General features: G+C 40.3%; 1 protein-coding gene across 3 annotated transcripts in view; it reads left to right on the top strand.

Moving 5' to 3' along the window:
* The window catches only part of cpeb4b (cytoplasmic polyadenylation element binding protein 4b), an 80,850-nt gene that overhangs the window by 8,507 nt on the left and 47,952 nt on the right, over positions 1 to 24,391 (top strand). For 2 of the 3 annotated variants that reach the window (XM_041193352.1, XM_041193353.1), the window contains exons 2-3: positions 14,916 to 15,006; positions 22,801 to 22,851. In XM_041193352.1, coding sequence (XP_041049286.1) covers positions 14,916 to 15,006; positions 22,801 to 22,851 — 142 coding nt within the window. Of the gene's footprint in view, positions 1 to 13,729; positions 13,884 to 14,915; positions 15,007 to 22,800; positions 22,852 to 24,391 lie in introns of those variants that run through there. The other variant, XM_041193354.1, reaches the window with a different exon arrangement.

The raw sequence follows: 24,391 nt of genomic DNA, 5'->3' as shown, positions 1-24,391 counted from the left end.
GTATTTATCTTCTGTGTAACACCTTATTGCCTTTGGGATTGGAAAATTGCAAATGTCACTGCGTTATTTAAAAAGGGAAGGGGGAGAGAAACCAGACATTTACGACTTGTCAGGTTCTAGTAATTCCCTACAAGTGATGAGCCATCATAACAAGAGAGATTGAGATTTGGGCAGTACAGTTGATCAGAGAATTGACATGAATTTGAGAAGGGTTGATCACATATTAGTAAACAAGTTGAAAGATTTAAGTGGTTGCTAGTATGTTGGATAGGGAAGTGTCTTTTTAGGCTTATAGAAAACATTCAATAAGATTCTGCACAAGTATTGTTAGTAAAAATGAGTGTGCATGGAATTTGGGTAACCTTATGACAGGTTGGTCATTGGTTGGGAGGTAGGAGTTGGCGAGTCGGGATAAAAGATTCATTCTCTGGCTGATGTAACGTGGTGTTCCCCAGTGATCTATTTTGGGGCCACAGCTTTTCCCAATATGGGTTAATGTGATTAATGATTTGACTGAAATGGAAAGCTGCAGTTCCAAAATTTGCAAATGACAGCAAGTTAAGAACAATGGATGTATTCCATCCAGAGTTCTGCATTTTTTTTTTTGGAAACCAAACCTCTAGAAAGAAATACTGTCCTTGGAAGAAGTAGTGTGGATGGACTAGAGTAATACCAAGGCGTAATAGGTTAAAATATGCAGACAGGTTGCAAAAAACCTAACTTGTACTTCCTTGAGTATGTGATTTAGGGGTGATCTAATCAACATGTTTAAATTCATTCAGATGCTTAAGGGTACACAGGGAATAGATACATTTCAACGAGAGAAAAAACTTTCAAGGGGAGAATCCACCATCTGTGGTTAACAAAAAAGTTAGAGATAGTATCAACCTTAAAAGAAAAAGCATATAATTGTGCAAAGCTGGGTGGCAGGTCAGAAGATTAGAAAGAATATAAAACACAGCAAAGAATGACAAAGAGACTAACAAGGAGGGAAAAATTAGAGTACAAGAGAAAGCTAGCTGGAAATATAAAGATGGATAGTAAGAGTTTCTTTAGATATTGAAATATGAGAAGAGTTAACAAAGTGAGCATCGGTCCTTTAGAAAGGAAGCCCGTAGCATTGATAATGGAAAGTAAAGACATGACAGCTGAATTGAACAAGTATCTTGCATCAGTTTTCACTATAGAGGATACGTGTAAGCTCCCAGAAATAGCTGTAAATCAGGAAATGGAAGGGAGGGAGGAACTCAAAAATTTCAATTATCAGAAAAGTGGTATTGAGCAAATTGTTGGTGCTGTGGGCTGACAAATCCCCTGGTCCTGATGCACTTTATCCTAGAGTCCTGAAAGTAGTGGCTAGTGAAATAGTTGATGCATTGGTTTTAATTTTCCAAAATTCCCTGGATTCAGGGAAGGTTCCATTAGATTGGAAAATAGCAAATGTAACTCCTTTATTCAAAAAGGGAGGGAGACAAAGCAAGAAACCACAGGCTAGTTAGCTTTACATCTGTCATAGGGAAAATGTTAGAAGCTTTTATTAAAGATGTTATAGGGCAGTTAGAAAAGTTTAAGGCAATCAGAGTCAACATGGTTTTGTGAAAGATAAATCATGTTTAACCAATTTATTGGAGCTCTTTGACGAAGTCACGTGCTATGGATAAAGGGGAACCAGTGGGTGTACTGTACTTAGATTTCTAGAAGGCATTTGATAAGGTGCCACCCTTCAGGTTATTGCAGAAAATAAGAGCTCATGGTGCAGTGGGTAACATATTGGCATGGATAGCAGATTGGTCAGCTAACAGAAAACAGGTTAGCTATAAATGGGTCTTTTTCTGGTTGGTGGGATGTAATGGGTAGTGTGCTGGGGCCTCCACTTTTTATAGTTTATATAAATGACTTGGATGAGGGGACAGATGGTATGGTTGCTAAATTGGCTGATAATGCAAAAGTAGGAAAATTACTTTTGAAGAGGACATGAGGCTACAAAGTGACATAGGTTAAGTGAGTGGGTAAAAACCTGGCAAATGGAATATAATGTGGGTAAATGTGAAATTGTCCATTTTGGCAGGAAGAATAAAAAGAATCATATCTAAATGGTGAGAGATTGCAGAGAGATCTGGGTGTCCTAGTGCATGCTTCACAAAGGCTAGTATGCAGGTACAGTAATTAATTAGGAAAGCTAATAGAATGTTATTGTTTATTGTGAGGGGAATTGAATAAATAAGTAGGGAGAATATACTTCAGTTGTACAGGGCACTGGTGAGACCACATCTGGAGTAATGTGTACAATATTGGTCTCCTTATTTAAGGAAATATGTAAATGTGTTAGAAGCAGTTCAGAGAAGGTTTACTAGACTAATACGAGGAATGGGCAGGTTGTCTTATGAGGAGAGGCTGAACTGGCTAGGCTTCTATCTGCTGGAGTCTAGAAGAATAAGAGATGACTTAATTGAAACCTTTAAAATCCTGAGGGGTCTTGACAGAGTGGATGTGGAGAGGATGTTTGCTCTTGTGGGAGAATCTAGAACTAGGGTCATGGTTTAAGAATAAGGGGTTGCTCATTTGGGACAAATGAGAACTTTTTTCTGAGCATTGAGAGTCTGTGGAACTCTCTTCCTCAAAAGGCAGTGGAAGCAGGGTCTTTGAATATTTTTGAGGCAGAGTTCGATAGATTCTTGATTAACAAAGGGGTGAAAGATTATTGGTTGTAGGTGGGAGGTTACAATCAGATCAGCTATGACATTGAATGGTGGAGCAGGCTTGATGAGCTAAATGGCCTACTCCTCCGGGTTCGTATTATGTAGAAGGGAATCCACAACATGAAGGCATAATCTTAACATTATCTGTTGATCATTTAGAAGTAAAGTTGGGAAACACTTTCACATGAAGTTTAGTAGATATCTGAACTTGCTCCCCAAAGAGCTATGGATATTATTGAAGTTTAAGACCCAAGATAAATAGATTTTTGTTAGGTTAAGGATTATGGAGCAAAGGCAAATAAATGGAGTTCAGGTACAAGTTAGCCTCGGTCTAATTCAGTGCCAAAATAAGCACAAGGGCTGAATGGCCTGCTTCTGTTCCTGTCTCACTCCAAAATATTTTATTTTGCTATATTTGGGTTGAAGTTATTCACTCCATTAGTCAGGCTAATAGTTTGCCAGTGAGAAGCAGGAAATAGGGATCTGCTTCATACTTCAGATCTGCATTTCACAAAACTGAAATTTGAACTGAAGCTGTAAGCATTGCTGGTACTGCATTCGTCAACCTGCAGTGTGAAATATTTGTTGTGGTGAATCCCAGTGTATCATAAAGCTAGATTTTAAGATTGTCACAAATTAGCGTTTTCTTCATTAAGTTGTAGTGGTTTGTATTGAAGCAGGAAAGTCATCTTCACTGAATAAATTGTACAACATAGATGATTCAACCATTGGTAAAGCACAAATTTGTAAATGGTTGTATTAGGCTTTTGCCCCAAATTCTCAATTTTGTATCCTGTTCTGTTAAGTCCCCAATTATAATTACAGCATGTTTGTTGGGCTGTTTACTGTCCATTGAAGTACTTGATTGACATTCCATGACAAACAAATCGCATCAAACATGTAAGCATCTGGTAGCAGTTGGGACCTTATATGATTTGTCTGTTGGTGGTATTTAAAGGAACGACTGTTTCCTGCTCCATCTGTAATTTGTAAACTACTTCTATGTTGAATTCTGTATGCCAGTGCTTTCCAACGTTTTCCCACTGTGACCTCATTGAAAATTGCCATGACCTCAGAGTGTGAACAGGGTGGATGAGTAGAGCTGAAAGAATTGGGGAGGGAGGTGGATTTGAAAGAGTGAAGGAGGGGAGAGAGATTTGAGTTAGTTGGGGGGGGGTGGTGGCTATTTGAGCATGGTGGGAAGTACTTAAACTGCAGTTGTTATTTTAAAAAACACCTACCTTTTCAGCAGAAATTGGGTCTTAAAAAATCTGACCATTAGGTCATGCCCACCAATAGAGAAAAAAAAGCAAAGTTTTAAAGGCACCTCACAACTGCTAGCATTCAGTTTGAGCTCCGCAGCAACCATTATTGCTGCCTTGGAGCTCATGACCCTAAAACCTCATCTCGTGACAGGGTCACAGCCCACAGTTTGGGAAGCCCAGCTGTACACATTGAAACTGAAGTGTTACAAAACAGAACAGGAGGAAGCAGAATGCAGCCTGAAAATGATCAAGTAAGAATAACAAAAAATAATGGTGAAACATGTGAACATGACCAGCGAAGTGTGTATTTTAAAACTTGAGGTCATTTTGAAGTTTAGGAGTGTATCTTGGATTTTATCCAAGAATGGGCAATCCTGTGGAGATAAAAGGCAGATACTATGCAACAGTCTATCAGGTACAGGAGTTAGTTAAAATGCAGTTACTTGAGTATGGCGGTTTTGTGATGTCCCATTCCAAATTTGGGTGGATGTAGGTTGACTTTAAGTGCAGGTCCAGGAAAAAGTGAGAGATATATTTGCAGCTGCATACTTCAGTGCAGCTCAAAACATAGGCCACAGCTAGGAGAAATTTTTGCCTGAAAGTCATGTCAGACTAAAATATCTCTCAATCGGATGTCTCGTTCAGTTTTTTAAAGAAAATGTTTTGTCAGAAGCTTCCTTCACATCAAGCGACAGAGCCCATCAGTGTTGCATTCTGATAATTGCAATTGTATATTAAGATTTCCAATGGCTGAGTTGCTTTTGCTTTCAGCAGAGAACTCCATTTTGCAAGTATGTTTTTGTATGCTTTGATTTTGATTAATTGGATGCTGAGTACCAGCTATTTTTTTTTCCATTCTTGATCTCAGCTTCTATTTTGCTTAACTGCTAAAACTTCAGTGGTTTCTTTCTACTGGCGATTGTAACTTGCCTTTTGTCTCAAGTATAGAAACTACTGTACTAAATATGCTAACATTTCACAAAGGAAGTTCAGATAAGAGAGGTCATTCAGCTCATCTGCCCATAGAAATCTAAAATCATTTTTCATCTTGTAGCAATCTAACTGCTTCTTGAATGAATCTGCAGTTTTTTTGCCGCCACTGCCCCATCTGGGAAGGTCATTTCATATATTGATCATTTTGTGCTTCCTGACAGTTCTCAATTTGTGTTTTACTTGTTAGTATCTTGAAGATATTGGTACCAGCGTTATTTGTTTATTAACTTTTAGGCACAGGGGATATCACTTTGAAATGTTATCCTCCTTTCTGTCCTGAAGTTTGGTAGTCATACTGGAGTATTGTTCCACGATGATGGCTCATCAGTACCTCCAGTTCATCTTTTGTTTACAAGCCAGAAGAGTGATCATTGTTTGGGTTTGATCATATGGGAGCTATTACGGATGCACCTGACCCTGTCCCTCTGTCTTTCTCTTATATTTGAGATGTTGATGTTATTAGATAGCAGTCGGAAGTGGGAACTCATGCATAAAGTGATTTTTCCCCGGTCATCTTTTCTTCCCCCCCATTCTCCCCACACCTTAAATAAACCTAGCAGTATTGAGCTCAATTATAATACCCATTGCTGAGATTATGCACCTTAACATAGATCAGAGCTTGAGGCCTTGCATGGTCAAGTTCAACATTAACCAGCTGATCATTCCATAAAACTCTGATCTGAGGAATCTTGCACATTTTAGTTGCATTTTAGAAGTGAGGGACTTCAGAACGGAAAGACTGGCTGTTATACAACCGGAAAACTGTATTTGATTTAATAGGGACTAAAGTTGGGCCCAGATAATGGTTATCCCAGACTATTGGAAGTTGGAATGAGGCAATAGCCCATGTTCTCAACTTTTGAGAGGCATGAATTGTGTCAAAGGATTGAAAGGTGATGTATCGCCCACCTGTTCAATAAAGATTTAAGGTAAACCAGTAGTTAGGCTTGTCTCAAAGTGATTAGCTTCCTGAGTCATGATACCGAATGAAATTAGCAAACGTTTAGTGTATTAGGTAATTCCATGGCCAGTGAACATTTAATTTTTAAGAGCAGGCTGTGCTTCACAAACTTCTGAATTTTTCAAACAAATTATTGCAGAAATAGGGGAGAGGATATGGTTCATTCTGTGTATGGAGATTTTCTGAAGGTGTTACAAAGAGTTGTTTCATGTATTAAGAGTAATGTATAGCCAGATAGTTAAGAGACTGACAGCAAAGAGTCGTCATAAGTGGATACTTTTCAGATTAGTGTGCCTCTGTATCCAGGCTGGGGATATTTCTGTCCATTTAATTGTGAATGGTTTGGAAATAGACGCAGAAGGAATGTTAATGAAGTTTGCTGGTACTGAAATTGGAACAGGGCAAACTGAAGGAGAGAGGAATGCCATGAGGAAGCTGGGGTTAGTGCAGTGAGAAGATAAGTAACAGATGCAATTCTATGCATCAAAGTATGAAAGTGTCTTTTTTTAAATCGGAGGGGGGCTGGGGGGGAAAGATCAGTTAAAGGAAGTACCTCCTAAATTTTACCACTCTTATGGAAGTTGCTGCAGATATTCGATCTTTAAAGATGGAAGAGCAGGTAGAAAAGACTGCATAAAAAAGTGAATTTTGTACATATGGCCATCAATTTGATAGTGATGTTGTTTAGACTCTTGTCGGGAGTATCGAATGTAGGTTTGCATACTTCAATGTACAAAGAATATCAGCCGTGGAAATATTGCAGTGAGGATTCACTAGAAGTATATCAGAAATGAGAGGTTATAATTATGAAGCTCAGAAATTTTTTTGGATTAAAAGAGGACTTGGAAAGCTTTGGAGAATAAATAACAAGACTTTTCCTACTGGTTGGTGAATTAGTAATGTGGGGTTATAGATACTTTGGAAGAGGAAAGGGAAATTTAGAATTTTTTGGGGGTTATTAGAACGTGGAGTGCGTATCAATGGATGGCCATTGAGATGCACTATGATCTAATTTTGAAGGAATTTGGATAGGTATTTGAAAAGCAAAAATGTAGAGAATAAGGGAAAGAAAAATAGGATGAAAGTAGGTAGTGTCATTCGAAGAGGTAGTGTCGTCACAGAAATTATGGTCTCAATGGTGTCCTTGTCATAACTTCTATAATCCACAGCTAGTAATGCAAGAAAAATTGGTGATCTGTGTTCATCAGATTTCATCGGTTGGTCAGTTCACATCCATCAAAGCTGAGGTGGGTTGAGAGCAACTGAAGAATCTATAGAACCCAATGTTGTCATAGTGGAAGAAACAAAAATATTCCCCAGAATGCAGCATGATGAGTTCTCAAATATACCTTAATGTATCATACTAAACATAGGTTGCTTTGTTTCTCAGCAGGTTAATGTCTCATTTACTTTTTATAGGCTGAGTAATGCATTCTAGCTATAGCTGTACATATTGACATTTGCACCATCTAGCTTTGTTTGGACTTGAGAAATTGTTTTCAAGTTTTCTTTTGTTACACGTGTCAGCCATGGCTCAGTTGTAGTAGCACTCTTGCCACTGAATCAGAAGGTCATGGATTCAAATCCCACTCCAGAGACTTGAGCACAAAATCTAGGCTGCCAATCCATTGCAGTGCTGAGAAAGTGCTGCACTCTGAAGCACCACCTTTTGGATCAGGCATTGGGGGAGGCAGGGCCTTACTTTTAGGTGGCATTAAAAGAAATTGTGGTGCTATGTTTTATAACATAAAAACATAAGATATATAAGCAGGAGTAGACTATTCAGTCCTTCATGTATGCTCTGAAGAAAATTAGGGGAGTTCTGCCCAGTGTCCTGGCCAATATCTATTTCTTAACCAACATCACAAAAATTAGTTTATGGCCATTATCTTGCTATGTGCAAAATTGGCTGCACGTTTCGATACAACAGTCACTACTCTTTGAGTGCATGTTTGCTGAAAAGTGCTGTGGGGCATCCTAATGTACAGAAATGCAAACTCTTCAAATTCTACTGAACTTCCAGTCAATTTTGAGGTTATTCCTAGCCCTGTAAATTGTTAAATGGTCTGTGCTATTATCTCTGAACAGCTGGAATAAGATCAATCCATAGAGTATCTTTCCGTATAACTATTTTTACGGGAGGAAGGTCTTATCTTCTTGGGAAAGGTTGAGCAGCTTGGGCCTGTACTCGTTGTAGTTTAAGTGATCTTATTGAGATAAGTTAGATTCTGAGGAGAAGTAGAAATGTGGTGAAATATATACTGTTTAAGGAGGAGGTGGGAGAGGTGAAGCTGGATAGAAGGTCAGTGATAGGTGGAGACAAAGGAGAGATTGCAAAAGATGTCATTAGCAAAAGGATAAAGAATGTGGATGTGCTAAAGGTGACATTAAGAGTAGAAAGCTGGATGAGCAAGTGACAGATGGCCCTAGTGGGGGTGGGGGGAGGGGACGGTGTGGGGGAAGAAAAATCAAAATAGGCTAAAAGGTGGGGATAAAACAATGAATAATTTTTTAAAATAATAGAAATAGGTGGGAAAAAACATAAAAATTTAAAAATATTGAAATAAGGGGATTAAAAAAGGGTGAGAATGGAGGAGAGAGTTTATGATCTGAAGTTGTTGAACTCAATGTTAAGTCCGGAAGGCTGTAAAGTGCCTAATCAGAAGATGAGGTGCTGTTGCTCCAGTTTGCGTTGAGCTTCACTGGAACATTGCAGCAGGCCAAGGACGGACATGTGGGCATGAGATCAGGGTGGTGTGTTGAAATGACAAGCGACAAGAAGGCCTGGGTCATGCTTGCGGACAGACTGAAGGTGTTCTGCAAAGCAGCCTCACAGTCTGCGTTTGGTGTCTCCAGTGGAGACCACAATGGGACCAGTGAATGTAGTAGACCAAATTGAGGGAAGTGCAAGTGAAGTGCTGCTTCGCTTGAAAGGAGTGTTTGGGCTCTTGGACGGTGAGGAGGGGGGAAGTAAAGAAATTGAGATAGCTGATGTCATGCCAACAATTCTCAATGAAAAGATCAAGAGCAGGGAAGAGGCCAGAGGGAGTCTCAATTTCTCTGCTCCTCTCACCCACTGTAACCTGTCTCCTGCACTCCGTTCTCCCAGTTCCAACCCGACTTTGTTGTCAAACCTGCTGACAAGGGTCTATCCGCAAGCCTGACCCAGACCTTCCTGTTGCTTGCCATTTCCGATCCCCCCCCTTTCCAATAATTTATATATATTTTTCTTTTCCCACCTATTTCCATTATTTTTAAAGGTATTTCCATGCATTGTTTTATCTCTGCCTTTTAGCTTATTTCGATCCCTTCCCCCCACGCCACCTCCACTAGGGCTATCTGTACCTTGCTCATCCTGCTTTCTACCCTTAATGTCACCTATTAGCACATTTCTTAGCTAATATCACCACTGTCAACACCTCTTTGTTCTTTTGTCTATGACATCTTCTGGCAATCTCCACCCATCACTGGCCCTCCATCCAGCTGTGTTCCCCCCCCCCCCCCCCACCTTAAACCAGCTTATATTTCACCTATTTTTCCTTAGTTCTGTTTGAAGAGTCATATGGACTCGAAATGTTAACTGTATTCCTCTCCGCAGATGCTGTCAGAACTGCTGAGTTTTTCCAGGTATTTTTAGTTTTGTTTTTGTGCTGCTGACAAGGGTGGTGCTGTTGTTGTCTGGCATACTGAACTCTACCTCTCAGAGGCTGAGCACCAACTCGCAGATACTTCCTCCTGCCTTTCCCTTGACCAAGACCCTACCACCGAACATCAAGCCATTGTTTCCAGGACTGCCACTGACCTCACCTCCTCTGGAGATCTCTCTCTCCCCCACAGCTTCCAACCCCAGCAGCCCGCTTCTACCTCCTCCCTAAAATCCACAAACAGGACTGTCCAGGTAGACCGATTGTGTCAGCCTGTTGCTGCCCAGGGGAACTCATTTCTTCCTATCATGACTCCGTTCTCTCTCCCCTTGTCCCGTCTCTTCCCACCTACATCATATCAACAATTTCCAGTTCCCTGGCCCCAACTGCCGCCTCTTCACCATGGATGTGCAATCCCTCTGCACCTCCATCCCCCAGCAGGATGGTCTGAGGGCTCTCCGCTTCTTCCTTGAACAGAGGCCCAAACAATCCCCATCCACCACCACTTTCCTCTGTCTGGCTGAACTCGTTCTCTCACTGGACAATTTCTCCTTAAACTCCTCTCACTTCCTCCAAATAAAAGGTGTGGCTATGGGTACCCACAAGGTCCCCAGTTATGCCTGTCTCTTTTTGGGGTATGTGGAACATTCCTTGTTCCAGCCCTACTCAGGTCCCCTCCCACAACTCTTTCTCCGGTACATCGATGACTGTTTCGGTGCTGTTTCAGGCTCTCGTCTGGACCTGGAAAAATTTATTAATTTTGCTTCGAATTTCCACCCCGCCATCACTTTCATATGGTCCATCTCTGACACTTCCTTTCCCTTCCTTGACCTTTCTGTCTCAATTTCTGGTGATAGACTGTCCACCAATATTCATTACAAGCCCACCGACTCCCACAGCTACCCCGACTACAAGCCCTCACACCCTGCTTCCTGTAAGGAGTCCATCCCATTCTCTCAGTTCCTCCGCCTCTGACACATCTGTTCCAGATGATGCCACTTCCCAAAACAGTGCTTCTGACATGTCTTCCTTCTTCCTTAACTGAGTTTAACCCACGGTGGTTGACAGGGCCCTCAACCTTGTCCGACCCATCTCCTGCGTCTCTGCCCTCACACCTTCCCCTCTCTCGCAGAATCATGATAAGGTCCCCCATGTCCTCACTTTTCACCCCACCAGCCTCTGCATTCAAAGGGTCATCTTCCACCATTTCCACCAATTCCAGCATGATGTCACCACCAAACACATCTTCCCTTCACCACCACCCCCACCCCCGTCGACATTCCACAGGGACCATTCCCTCCTGGACACCTTGGTCCACTCCTCTATCACCCCCTACGCCTCAACCCCCTCCCACGGCACCTTCCCGTGCAACCACAGAAGGTGCAACACCTGCCCCTTTACTTCCCCGCTCCTCACCGTCCAGGGGTCCAAACGCCCCTTTCAAGTGAAGCACTACTTCACTTGCACTTCCCTCAATTTGGTCCACTGTATTTGCTGCTCCCAATGTGATCTCCTTTACATTGGAGAGACCAAACGCAGACTGTATAGCTGCTTTGCGGAACACCTTTGGTCCGTCTGCAAACATGATCCAGACCTTCCTGTTACTTGCCATTTCAACACACTACCCTGCTCTCATGCCCACATGTCTGTCCTTGGCCTGCTGCAATGTTCCAGTGAAGCTCAACGCAAACTGGAGGAACAGCACCTCATTTTCCGACTAGGCACTCTACAGCCTTCCGGACTTAACAACATTGAATTCAACAACTTCAGACCATGAACTCCCTCCTCTATCCTCACCTCTTTTAATCCCCTTTTTTCAATATTAATTTTTATATGTATATTTTTCTCACCTATTTCTATTATTATTTTTAAAATTTATTTCTATTCATTGTTTTATCCCTACCTTTTAGCCTATTTCGATCTTTTTTCCCCACACCGTCCCCTCCCCCCACCTCAACCCCACAAGGGCCATCTGTCACTTGCTCATCCAGCTTTCTACTCTTAATGTCACCATTAGCACATCCTTTAGTCAGTATCACCACCATCAGCACCCCGTCCACCTTTTGCTTAGGATATCTTTTGCAATCTCTCCTTTGCCTCCAACTATCACTAACCTTTTATCCAGCTTCACCTGTCGCACCCCTCCCTTAAATATTATATATTTCACCACATTTCTACTTCTCTTTAGTTCTAACTCTGTCTTTCTCTCCACAGACGCAGAGATTTTCCAGCAATTTTTGTTTTTGTTTCCGATTTCCAGCATCTGCAGTATTTTGCTTTTTATCTTAGATTCTGAGGAGGCTTGACAGGGTAGGTGCTGAGAGGATATTTCATTTCGGGGAGAATCTAGAACTAGGGGGTAAGTTTCATCCATATGAGGGGTCATCTATTTACGATGGAGATGAAGAATTTCTTAGAGTTGTTAATATTTGGAGGTGGGATCATTCAAGGCTGTCATACAAATTTTGATCTACAAGTAAGTCGGGCGTTAAGGAGTGTGTGGAGTTCAGTCCATAGCCAGATCAGCCATGATCTTATTGAATGGTGGAGTGGGCTCGAGGGGATCAATGAAAATTCCTAATTCTTATGTATTTATGTCTTTATGGTACAGACAGGAGAGAGATGGTAGGATGGTTCCCCCTTTTTCCACCTCTCAATTGACAGAAAACATGTTTGAACCTGCTGAGTGTGTGATTGTTCAGAACAAATGACAGGTTTTGTCGTAAGTTTTGAAAAACAAATGCGCACGTGCTTTCCCTGAGATGAAGTCTTGAAATGTTGTACCTGTAGTTCCTTTTGTGAATGTGCTGAACATTGTATAATCAGTGAACATCCCCACTTCAGACCTTGTGTTGAAGGAAAGGTCATTGATGAAGCAGCTGAAGATGATTTGTACTATGTGGTATGATTCCAACCAGTGGATATTTTTCCCCCTTATCTCATTGACTTCAGCTTTGCTAGTTCTCCTTGATACCATACTCTTATCAAATGCTGCCTTGATGTGAAGGGCAATTGCTGTCACCTCACCTCTGGAATTCTGCTGTTTGTCCTTGTTTGGTCCAAGGCTATAATGAGGCCAGGAGCTGAATGGCATTGGCCCAAACTGAACATTAATGAGCAGGTCTGAAGAAGTCAGCTCTGAAGAAGAGTCATAAGGACTCGAAACGTTAACTCTGTCTTTCTCTCCACAGATGCTGTCAGACCTGCTGAGTTTGTGCAGCATTTTTTGGTTTCTGTTTCAGACTTCCAGCATCTGCAGTATTTTGCCTTTATATCAGTGAGCAGGTTACTGCTGAGTAAGTGTTGCTTGATAGCACTGTTGACGACACCTTCCATCGCCTTGCTAGTGATTGAGAGTAGACTGGGATAGTAATTGGCCAGATTGGATTTGTCCTGCGAGAGTGAGCACCACAAGACATTTTTAATGTGGTTGAAAGCAGACTGTTTTACCATCTTTTGCCAGACCATTCTTTGATGTTTAAAAGTGAAACTTATAATAATGGAAAACTGAGCAAGGAGCATGTCATTGCTATGGTCTGTGCCGATTATGCTGCTGCTTCCTGTGATAGGAAAGTCCAAGAAGCCACGTTGCTTCACAAATGTCAAGACAACCCAAAAACTGCCTAGCTAACCACCAGTATTTTTGCAGCGTGGATCAGAAAAGTAAACACCACATATCAGCAAAAGGAAGGTTGTCAGCATTACAGACAATTGCCCATGCACCCTGACATCGCTGGTGACATCAAGAGCATCAGCTATGTTCTTGCCTCCTAACACCACGGCCAAACTCCAGTCTATTGTTCAGGGGCGATGAGGAACCTGAAAACCCGCTACCAATGGCAGCTGATCTCTCAGGTTATTGAGACCATCGATAAGAAGCAGGAGTACAATCCAACAGGACGTGGAAGATGCTGACAGAAGTCACAATTGTCAACCCCTTCCATCACGTTGGGTTCGAACAGGTTATGACTGCACAAGATGTCAAACAAGGAGCAGGGCGAGACCAACTAACCCAATGACTAAGCACTTCTCACTCGCCTACAGGATGCAGCAGAGACAACCATGGAGATTTGTGCAGAGGTGGACAATGTCATAGACGGCATAAAGGAACAGGCATGATGCAATCGTTGATGCAATATGTTCTTCAGCTGAGGAGGCAGATAACCCTGAAGAGTCAGATAAATGCCAAGCCTGGCTGCTTCCCTAGCTGATGCCACAAAGGCTGTGGAGTTGTTCCGAGATTTTGCACTGCAGCATGAAAACGTGTTTGACTTCATTGACGAAATGGTGGACTGTATTGCACATGTCTGAGGACAGCATGGTAAGCATAAATAGACTACGGAGCTTTTCTGGAACTAAATCTGACAATTTTTTAATGCAAAAACTTTTCCAAGGTCAAGCCTTTATAAGATTTGGACAAATTGAATTCAGACTTTTTCCACACACACTACTTTACTGTGTTTACATCTAGCATCTAAATCTGTTGGTTTTTGACCATCTGTATTTGTAGGCATCCATAGAGATGCATTCATGTGGGAATGGGGTATCCTGGGCTATCATGAAGCTCTGCTTAACATGAATTTGTGGACGGAGCCCCTGGGATTTGACTCATTGGGATCTTACCTTATCGTTTTGCTGAATGTTTTGCTCCTTGGCACGGTTCCCCCCCCCCCCCCCGCCCCAACCCCCTCACCCCCCATGGGTGCTTTTGGCTTTCCAGCATCCTTTCTGAATATCTTTTAGGACTATCCTTAGTCTTGGTCTTGGAATGGAGAACTATTCCAAATCGATCTCTGAAGTCATCTGAAATATGCAAGTTTGTAAAGAATGGACAGGTTGCATTACATAAGTTTGTAATGTTCTACAATGTGCGCATTGAGTAGTATTTTTAACTGCAATTTTGATCACAATGATCTGTATCTATAAAGTACGTTTTCGGTAAATATTTAGTAATATTTTACTTTGGACTTTAAGGCTGAGTCAAGTCTACTTGAAAATACTAATTTTTAAAAACTTTTTAAAGTTATAGTTATTTGTTTTTGCAATAGTGGTGGTCAAGAAATAATTTCTAATTCTACATTTTTACATAATGCAGGATCAGCCCTTCTCAGGAGTGACACTAATTGAAAATGCCTCAACTGACTTTAATCTTTCAAAATTATTTGTATCATATACAAAATTCATTGAACTCTTCACACAAATTCCAAATGTAATTATGAAATAATGAAAGATATATTATTGAGTGTCATCCTACCTTGAAAGTAACCACTGGTAACTTTTTTACTGTTTGCCTTAGTTTGTCTGAGTAATGAAGCGGTCAGCAAACAAAGATTAAATTCTGTTCCTTTTCCAGGATCGAACTAGATTATATGACACTTTAAACATGCATTCACTGGAGAGTTCACTGATTGACATCATGAGAGCTGAACAGGACCCACTAAAAGGTAAATGCAAGCCTCCAAAAAAATGTTAACAAGCTTTTACAATGACGTTAAACTTTTAATAAGTTAATGTTTAGGGGCCATAGCAAAAGGAAAAATGTGGTTACAGAATGCCTATCTTCCACAAATATTAAAAAAAACAAGAATAATACAGTTTTAGATGAGCTGAATAATACTAAAGTTTACAAAAAAGGTTTTATAGTTTGAAGATTTGATTAAATGTCCTTCTGTGACCAAACTTCAAAGCAGTTTTCTACTTTTCGTTGATGTGCCACACTTACTACTGATGTAAATTTGACAATAGCAGTCTGGAGTAACATTCCCCTTTTTTTCCCCCCTTCTTTTGCCCCCTCTTCACGTGTTGGAAAATGCTTGACACCTGTCCATGGTGACACAGCTGAAGTCAGAAATTCAATGTTTTGTGACTATATGAACCCTTTAATGACTGTTTTGTGAAATAATTAACATTTAAATTGGCAAGTTTTAATTTGGGTGAAAACCTAATTGGGCTGTGATATACGACAATAATTTGGATTTTTAGATGGGTTGAATGGTATATACTTGAATGTCCAAAATGTTTAAAATAATATTAGAGATTGAGAAGAATTAACTATAGTCAATTATTATAAAAGCAGTATTAGAAATGTGGGGGCACAAGATTCACGTGGCAGATTAGCTGCTTGGGTACTTATTTCTATTATAATAGATGACTGATTTGCAAGTCCAATTTTATGCCTGTAAGCTGATAAACTAACCAATGGTGTAGGTGTGCATAGGATTGTGAACTTGAATAACAGTATTTTTGAGGACAGTAGGGGGTGGTGTTGTAGGATGACAATACCATTAAGATTTCTATTGTTATACTGGAATGTAAGGATGACATCCAAGGCAGAATCCATATGAATAGAATCACAAAATAGGACAGGAAATAGGACAATTCTTGGTGTGCATTACAAGCCACCTGTGGAAAGGCGAGACAGGTAGTGATCTTCAGACAGTTCAGGTAAACTATATGCAAGAACAATGGAGCAATACTGTTAGGTGATTTTAACTGGGCCTCAAATGTAACACAAGGTTAAAGTAAGTGCTTTTTAACTTCCATCCAGGATTGCTTCTAGTCTTAAAAGCATTGCTTGATTTGTTTCTGGGAAGTGGAGGAGGGCAAATAACATGAGGCAAGGGGAACCATTGGGGAAAATAGTGACCATGACATGTTGCATTTAATGTAAGAATAGAATTGGACTGCAGTGGTTCAAGAAGATCGCTCATCAACACCACTTAAGGGTAATTAGGGATGGGCAATAAATACTGACATTGTCAGTGACAGCCACATCCCACGAACAAATAAGAATAAACTGTTTTAAAGGCGAACGTGCTGGATGGAAGCATAACTAAAAAGGGATTGGACCCAAATTAAATTGGTGGGAAAATGATCAATCGGGTTGATGGTCATCACTTTTTAAATATTATCTCTCTGATCTATGTTCCAGTAAGAGAAAAGGGCGTGATTGATGTCTATAGTTTTGTGTATAAATAGATTGAAACAGTCCTGAAATTTGAAAGGAGGCATATGATAAAAGTACGGTTAAAGATAAAATCTGGTAACAAGGTGAGAAGGCAGATAAGAATTGCAACAGTGAACATGAAGAAGACATTGGTATGAAATGAATTGTGTTTTTTGATAACTAAGAAATAAAAATATAGCAAGAGAGGGTAGCATAGCTAGGGATGAAGAAAAGGGCCCAAGCGTGGAGAATGTAGCTATGATGGAGGTGCTGAGTAAACAATTGCATCAGTTTTTACAAATGATGGTGGAACTGAAAACTTGGAGTACTAGGGGTTATGTAGCACTGTAGAAAAGAAATTGGTTCTGAAAAGTTCTGCAGAACTAGTAATCTGTTATTTGATGCTGAAATCAACTCCCTCATGGCAAAAGCTGCAGCAGTTATGTCCAAGCTGAGTAAGTGTGTGTAGAACAACAGCAACCTGACCAAGAACACCAGCTTGCAAGTCTACCAAGCTTGCTGCAGTGAGTGACTTGATGTTCAACGTTGTTATTATCACTGAATCCGCAAGATTCTGCGCATATGCAAATTATCCAAGGTACATAACCTGGTACATTGCATGTGTTGCTTTAATTTAATTTGCTTCATAATTTTACCTTGCAATACGTGAGTAAAGCCTACAAGATATCTAGCAAAAGTGCATTCAGAGACAAAGGCGACCTTCCTAAAAGGAAGAGGCAAACTATTACTTTGGAACAGAGATTAGACGCACTATGACATGGTAATACTGAGAAGGCTGCAGCCATAGTGAGTTCACTTGGGCTTCCACCAATGACCGCGTGCACCATCAAGAAGAATAAAGATGAGGTAAAGGCCAGTGCCCAAAGTGTGACTGCTCTTAAAGTGCTACGAAGAATATCTGTACTAGGTGCAGCAGGTTCGCAAATATAGAATGATTGAGGGTGTGGTCAAGGACCAGAACCAAAGGAACATGCCTGTTAACAGGCTGACTATGAAAAGAAAGACTGGGTTTAACAATCTGAAATGGCAAGAAGATGAAAGTCCTGCTGTCATGGTTGGTTTGATAGATTTGAGGGATGCCACAGCTTGCACAACATCAGGATGAGTAGTGAAGCTGTGAGTGCTGACAACATAGCACCCAGTAATTATCTTGTTGAGTTGAAGGCCATTTGAGGGAGGCTATACACCCCAGCAAATCAGCGAATCAGATAGGCCTATTTTGTTTTTGGAAGAAAATGCCCATCAGGACATGTATTTAAGACCATAAGACATAGGAGCAGAAATTAGGCCATTTGGCCCATCGAGTCTGCTCCGCCATTCAATCATGGCTGATAAGTTTCTCAACCCCATTCTCCCGCCTTCTCCCCATAACCATTGATCCCCTTACCAATCAAGAATCTATCTATCTCAGTCTTAAATACACTCAATGACCTGGCCATGTCAACTGAAGAAAATACTGCATCAGCATTTAAGCCAGGATCTGTTGACTTTGTAACTGGATGACAATGCAGAAGGTGACTTCAAGATTCAGCCTCTGCTTGTGTATCACTCAAAATTCAAGAGCAATGAAGGGTCATAGCAAGGGACATCTTCTTGTAATTTGGAGGTCAAATAAGAAAGCTCAGCCGCCAATGAACATGGTTTTTCAAGTGGTTTTCGGTGCATTTTTATCCAGCTGCCATGGAATATTTTGCTCAGAGAAACATTGCTCATAAAGCTTTGTTACTTTTTTTTTGTTTCTTGGCTTATAAATAAGATGTATTTCATATTTGTGTTGCGTATTAAGACCAAAAATCTTGGGTTGGGAATGCATCTCCTGATGTTACATATATGTAAATGGGAAAACTTACTTTGAAGTAAGTAGTGGTTTCCAGGAATGTATCTACTACTTAAACTGGTTATTTCTGTACACTCCACATGCTGGGATGAGTTCAGTCCCAACAGTGCCAAGGCGTGACACCATCCGGGGCAAAGTAGCCTGCTTGGCATCTCCTCCACAACGTTAAACATTCCCCCCCTTACCACCATCACCAACACACAGTGGCAGCAGTGTGTACCATCTACATGATGCACTGCAGAAATTTGCCAGCTGACAGACAGCCTTTTCCACACCCAAGGCCTCTACTACCTAGAAGGACAAGGGCAGCAGAGGATTGTGGTGTTCCCATCACCAACTGCAAGTTCCCCTCAGAACCATACACCATCCTGACTTAGAATTATATCACTGTTCCTTCACTTGCAGGGCAAAAATCCTGGAAACCCCCTCCTAGCCCTGGTTCACTAATTTCCTTTAGCGAAGGAAATCTGCCATCCTTACCTGGCCTATGTGTGACTCCAGACCCACAGCAATGTGGTTGACTCTTAAAGGTCCTCTGAACAAGGGCAGTTAGGGATGGGCAACAAATGCTGCCTTTTCCAGTGACAATCACACCCCAAGAACAAAAGAAAATAAATTATTGAGCCTGTAGTCTTGAGATTATCATGGAGGAGGTGAGAGGTTTTATGAAATTAATTTGTACAAAAGATTATAAGAATAGGAAATGCTCTACCATAAGTGGATATCGAGGCAGAGTCTTAAAACAGTTTCAAGGAGTGGGATAGTATTTGAAGAATGAAAATAGATGCAGGAAAAGGGATTAGAGTAAATTAAAAAAGCAAGGGCAGCCATGATAGGTCAAGTGATGGCCTGGTTATTAAGTTTCATGACATTGTATTTGCAGTTGAGGGTTATTATGTAAATTGATTTACTCTGTCACATTTAAGAAACAGTTGCCCATCATTCAACTCTGGCGCATGATGTTTATTACATCTGTAACTGCCATGCTGGAAAATGCCATATATGGAGGTCAGATGAAGACTCAATCAGAATCTGCTGTGATATTCCCTCATGGACAAATGCAGCTTCTTGTAAATTGGCGTAAATTGAGAATGGGCTTTTGGACTATGCACAAGAAGTGGAATTGTACAGCAATATGAGCCAGCACCTTCAGGGAAGATGGAAAAAAATTCAGCAGGGCCGAGAACGGAGGAGGAATAATGCCTTCAGAATATTGAGTAGACAATGCTTTACTGTTAAAAGGAAAGGAAGAAATAGGTCACTCTACTATTGAAATGTTCACTGACCTTTTATATGAATAGATCATTGATTTGAGACCAGTATCATGCCAGTATGCATTGTTGAATTAACCTGGATTGCTTTGAAACAACCAATGAATGTTTTATTCAGAGTTTTTTGTTTCAGTGAGTTAAATCGGTGAGTTCTTCACATTTGACTTGAAGTGGTCTAATATGATTTCAAATTTACAACTCCTGGAGAGAATAATTAAACACTCACTGCACTGTTACTTAAAAGCAAATTTATTAAACTTGGTAGCTTAAGTTTATTGTATGAGTTGACCAAAATGAAACTTTTTTTTGCTTTTCCTTTACTGTTTCTGATTAACAGCATTTTAGTGCATAATAATATGAACTAAAATATGCATGTTGCTGAATAGTCATTTAAGCATAATAGGTTATTTTTCTTGGGAGTTGACATGTAAATTTGAGGTGGAAAGAGTGGACAGAGGCAAGAGTTGAAATAAATATTCAAGTTATATTTTATTATTGTCTGATAGGCAGGCATATGCTTTTCCAGCAAGTGACTGGCTAAGTCAACACAAACCCTGCTTATCTTTCACTCCCAAAGTGGCTAATCATATCACCTTGATTGCTATCCTATTTGTCAACAATTAAATCTGGGACCATTCTGCACAGATATCTTGCCTCTGAACTATTGCCATATTCAACGTTTCAACTTTTATTTTGATATGAAGGAATGTTTTTAGCCAGCTTTTTTGGTAAATTGTATATATTGTTCAGCATTTTAAAATATATGGGGTATTGTATTTTAACATCAGGGGAGAGAAGTAGTGAGAGATTGTTCCTGTCTCTATTGAAAAAAGTGTGTACATTTTACGCACTGAACCAACCCACTGCTGAGCTGAACCAAAACTTAGTAGATATTTGAATCCTGCTATAGGGATGTTGTGATCCTGGATGAGATCCCCAATTTTGTTATCATCTCGGTCAAGACCAGTAACTTCAGAAAAATCTGAAATCCAGTTATCTATTGAAATAATAAAGCCACAAGTTTCCATGGTTCAAAACTGAAGAACTTTTACTATACAAGAGTCAACCAAAGCAAATATGACACTATCTTGGGTAATCTCCTGTTCTTACAACCCAGAATCAACGTAAGTTAAACATGAATTAACAGGCAAATTGTGGTCAGTTATAAACCGTTAGTTACACATTATATAGATACAATTAAGACATATTTGAATTGGCTCGGCAATCCACTCAACCTTTGTCGTCAATGTCAGTCACAAAGTCCTTCAAAAATTCGGTCTCCCTTCTTCTAGGACATGGCCTGATTCCCCAGCTAACAGCAGCGCACACCAACCTGAGTTCCATGGGCACGACCTACACCAAAAATGGCACACAGCTGCAGCAACTAGATCTTTGCTCATTCTTAGCTCCTGGATCTAGCCTTTGTCTTCGTCAGCTTGCCTGTAGTGCACCTGTGGACTAATCTACTTCTACTGAGCTTGGATGGCTGTGTCCTTTTATAGCTTTCAACCAGGCTTAGTCTCCCCAGAAGTTTTGGTTTCCAATCTGTTTCAGTCTCGGTTTCCTTAGAAACTGCGAATTTCCTTTCTCAGTTTCCTTTGTCGCTTCCCTTTTTCAGTTTCCCTTTCAATTAAGATCTGTCTCAAAACTACAATCTTTAACCACAGATTCCATCATCAGGGCGATAAACATTGGAGTCTGGAAGGGTGATCCCTTTTTATGTTCTGTTTCTTCATAGCTCCTTGTATAATGAAGCAATCTGTGCCTGTGTGCAGCAAGACCTGTATAACATTCAATCTTGGGCAGATAAGTGGCAAGTGTATTTGTGCGAAGCATTGACCATCCCCTACACTCTGCTTTCAATGGCATTACCATCATCAATTCCCCCACCATCAACATCCTGGGTCACCATTGACTAGAAACCTAAATGGACCAGCCTTTTTCATACTGTGGCTACAAGAACAGATCAGATGAAAGGCATTCTGCAGCAGATGACGTGTTCTGACTCCCCAGAGACCTGTCCATTGTCTACAAGCACAAGTCATGAGTGTGATGGAAAACTCTACACTTGCTTTGGATGAGTGCAACTCCAACAATGTTTGAGCTTCACACCGTCAAAGATTTCAGACCCCATCCACTATCTTTAAAAAAAATTATTCTCCAACACTAGCACACCTTGGCTACAGTGTGTACCATCTATAAGGTGCACTGTAGCAACCTGTCAAGGCTTCTTTGACAGCACTTTCCCAAACCTATGACCCCCTACTACCTAAAACTACAAGGCCAGGACAGCAGATGTATGGGAACACCACCTCTAACACCAGCAACCTCCCCCCGCCCCACCGCACCTCCAGTCTCTCACTGTGCCAACTTGAAAATATATCACTCAGTTAGTATCCAGGAAATCCCTACCAACATATCCTGTAATCTTATTTTTAAGCGCATGGACCCTTTAAATTATTTTTCTACAAGGCAACTTAAGAGTCACTCCCTACCTCATAGTACTGTAGGAGTACCTTCACTGCACCAATTGCAGCAAATTAAGAAGGGGGCTCACCATCATCATCTTGGGAGCCATTGTCAGCAACACCCAGATCTTGTGAATGGAAAAATCTACGCATATTATTTCTTACCTGTAAGAGCACAGCAATTGCTTCTGCAATGTGTTCTTAACCCAGTATCTATTAAAAAAACTACTAGATATTTATATAGGAAGATGATAGCTGTACAGGAATACTTTAGCAAAAGGCTGATCAAAAGTTAGAAATTTAAATTAAATCCAGCACAACATTAAATACAAATACAAATGTACTGTATAACGATATGCCACATGTGAATGCAATACATAATCTATGCCACATAATGTGAATGCAATACATAATCTATATGCATCAGTTACTTTATCGGGGCTTAATTCTAGGGTAAAACTGACAATAGTTTCACAAAAAATGGTCCTTGCACATTTTAATATACTGTAAACAATTTATAAATAATACAAGTATGCACTAGTACTGTAGGTCTCCAGAGATTGCACTACCAGTTGAGAACAAAATCCATGTTCGGAATCTTGGGTGTTGGATTGATGGATCTTTTGCTGGAAAGGGTGACCAAAACTGGCTTGTCAGTTCATTGCTTCCTATAACTCTGTTTTATTTTCATATAGGTCGCCTAAACTACGCACATCCTGGATCAGACAGTCCTCTTCCTATTAATGGTAAGTATTTGTCACAAATGTACAAAACCATTTCTCAATGCTGAAATTGGGAACTCATCATTTGAAGAATTGCAAGACCAACCATCATATCATTGTGGTGCAGCACACGAGAAACTCAGTATGCCCTTCTAAGCAGTGAATATCTCGGTCCAGTAGATTTCTGTTCTGAGGATAACTCGGAATGCAGCCCTTCGTTTTCATTTAAGATCTGTGTTATTGAAACAACCAGTGATCTCTTTTATTTATATCACGTCAGTCTCTATAAAGTAAAATTTTATAACCTTAAGGACCCTCTGCAGTGAGCATCTGAATAATTAGAAGCAAACAGCATCTGTATTTTAAACAGAACAATTTTTAAAAATTCATTCATGGTATGTGGGTGTCACTGGCTAAGCCAGCATTTATTGCCCATCACTAATTGCCCTTGTTCAGAGGCACTTAAGAGTCAGCCACAGTGCTGTGGGTCTGGAGTCACATGTAGGCCAGACCAGGTAAGGACAGCATATTTCCTTCCCTAAAGGACGTTAATGAACTAGATGGGTTTTGACAACAATCGACAATTGTTTCATGGTCATTAGACTTTTAATTCCAAATTTTTATCAAATTCAAATTCCACCATCTGCCATGATGGGATTCAAACCTGGGTCCCCAGAGCATTACCCTAAGTGTCTGGATTACTAGTCCAGCAACAACACCATTACGCCATCATCTCCCCAACCACCACCAGCCCCACTCCCCACCCCCCCCAACTATAACAAATATGACAGTGGTAACTTTGCATCACTGCCCAGTATGTGTAAACTATACTGAAGCATATAGTGTAGAAGTACCTCTACACATTAAAGCGGAATAAGTAAATTAGTGTAAAATAACAAGTTTCGTTAATTTTAATATAATCTATTCGTATTTAAACTATAACTCAATAATTTCTTCATTCTTATTATATGCTGAGAGGGGAATGACTAAATAATCATTCATAGACTCTGGCCTATGAATGACCTTTCCTAATTCTGGAATAGAATCTTAGAATTCTTTAAAGGAGCCATCCATTAGTCCCATTTCCCTGCCCTTTCCCTATAGTCTTGCAAATATTTCCCCTTCAAGTATATATCCAGTTCCTTTAAAGAAGTTACTTAATCTGCTTTCACATACCTTTCAGATGCAGAAACCGTTTTTTCTTAATTATTCTATGATCCCCTCAAGATTTGAACAGCTCAATCAAATTTCTCATCTCCTCTAAGTAGTGCAGGCCCAGCTTCGCTAGCCTAAGTATCTGATTTTTTTCTTCTTTATTGGGTGCAAGATGATATGAAGTAAAACCACAAAATACACGGTACAATTAGTTTGGGTAAGGCTATAAATCAATCTTAATTCATATGATTTTATAAAACATTCATTTCTTTCAACAGACCTCTTTAGTAGTTTGTAGTTTATTACCAACTATCAGTTATAAATATATATTGTGTGTAGTAGAATCCATGTTTTAAATTTCCTGCAGCAGTACAGCCTAATTATTTCTAAAATTCAGAACACCCCATTA

This window comes from Carcharodon carcharias, chromosome 8 (assembly GCF_017639515.1).
Source record: "Carcharodon carcharias isolate sCarCar2 chromosome 8, sCarCar2.pri, whole genome shotgun sequence".
Taxonomy (NCBI): Eukaryota; Metazoa; Chordata; class Chondrichthyes; order Lamniformes; family Lamnidae; genus Carcharodon; species Carcharodon carcharias.
The sequence above is the reverse complement of the archived record's forward strand: the minus strand, read 5'-3'. Positions and strand labels throughout refer to the sequence as shown.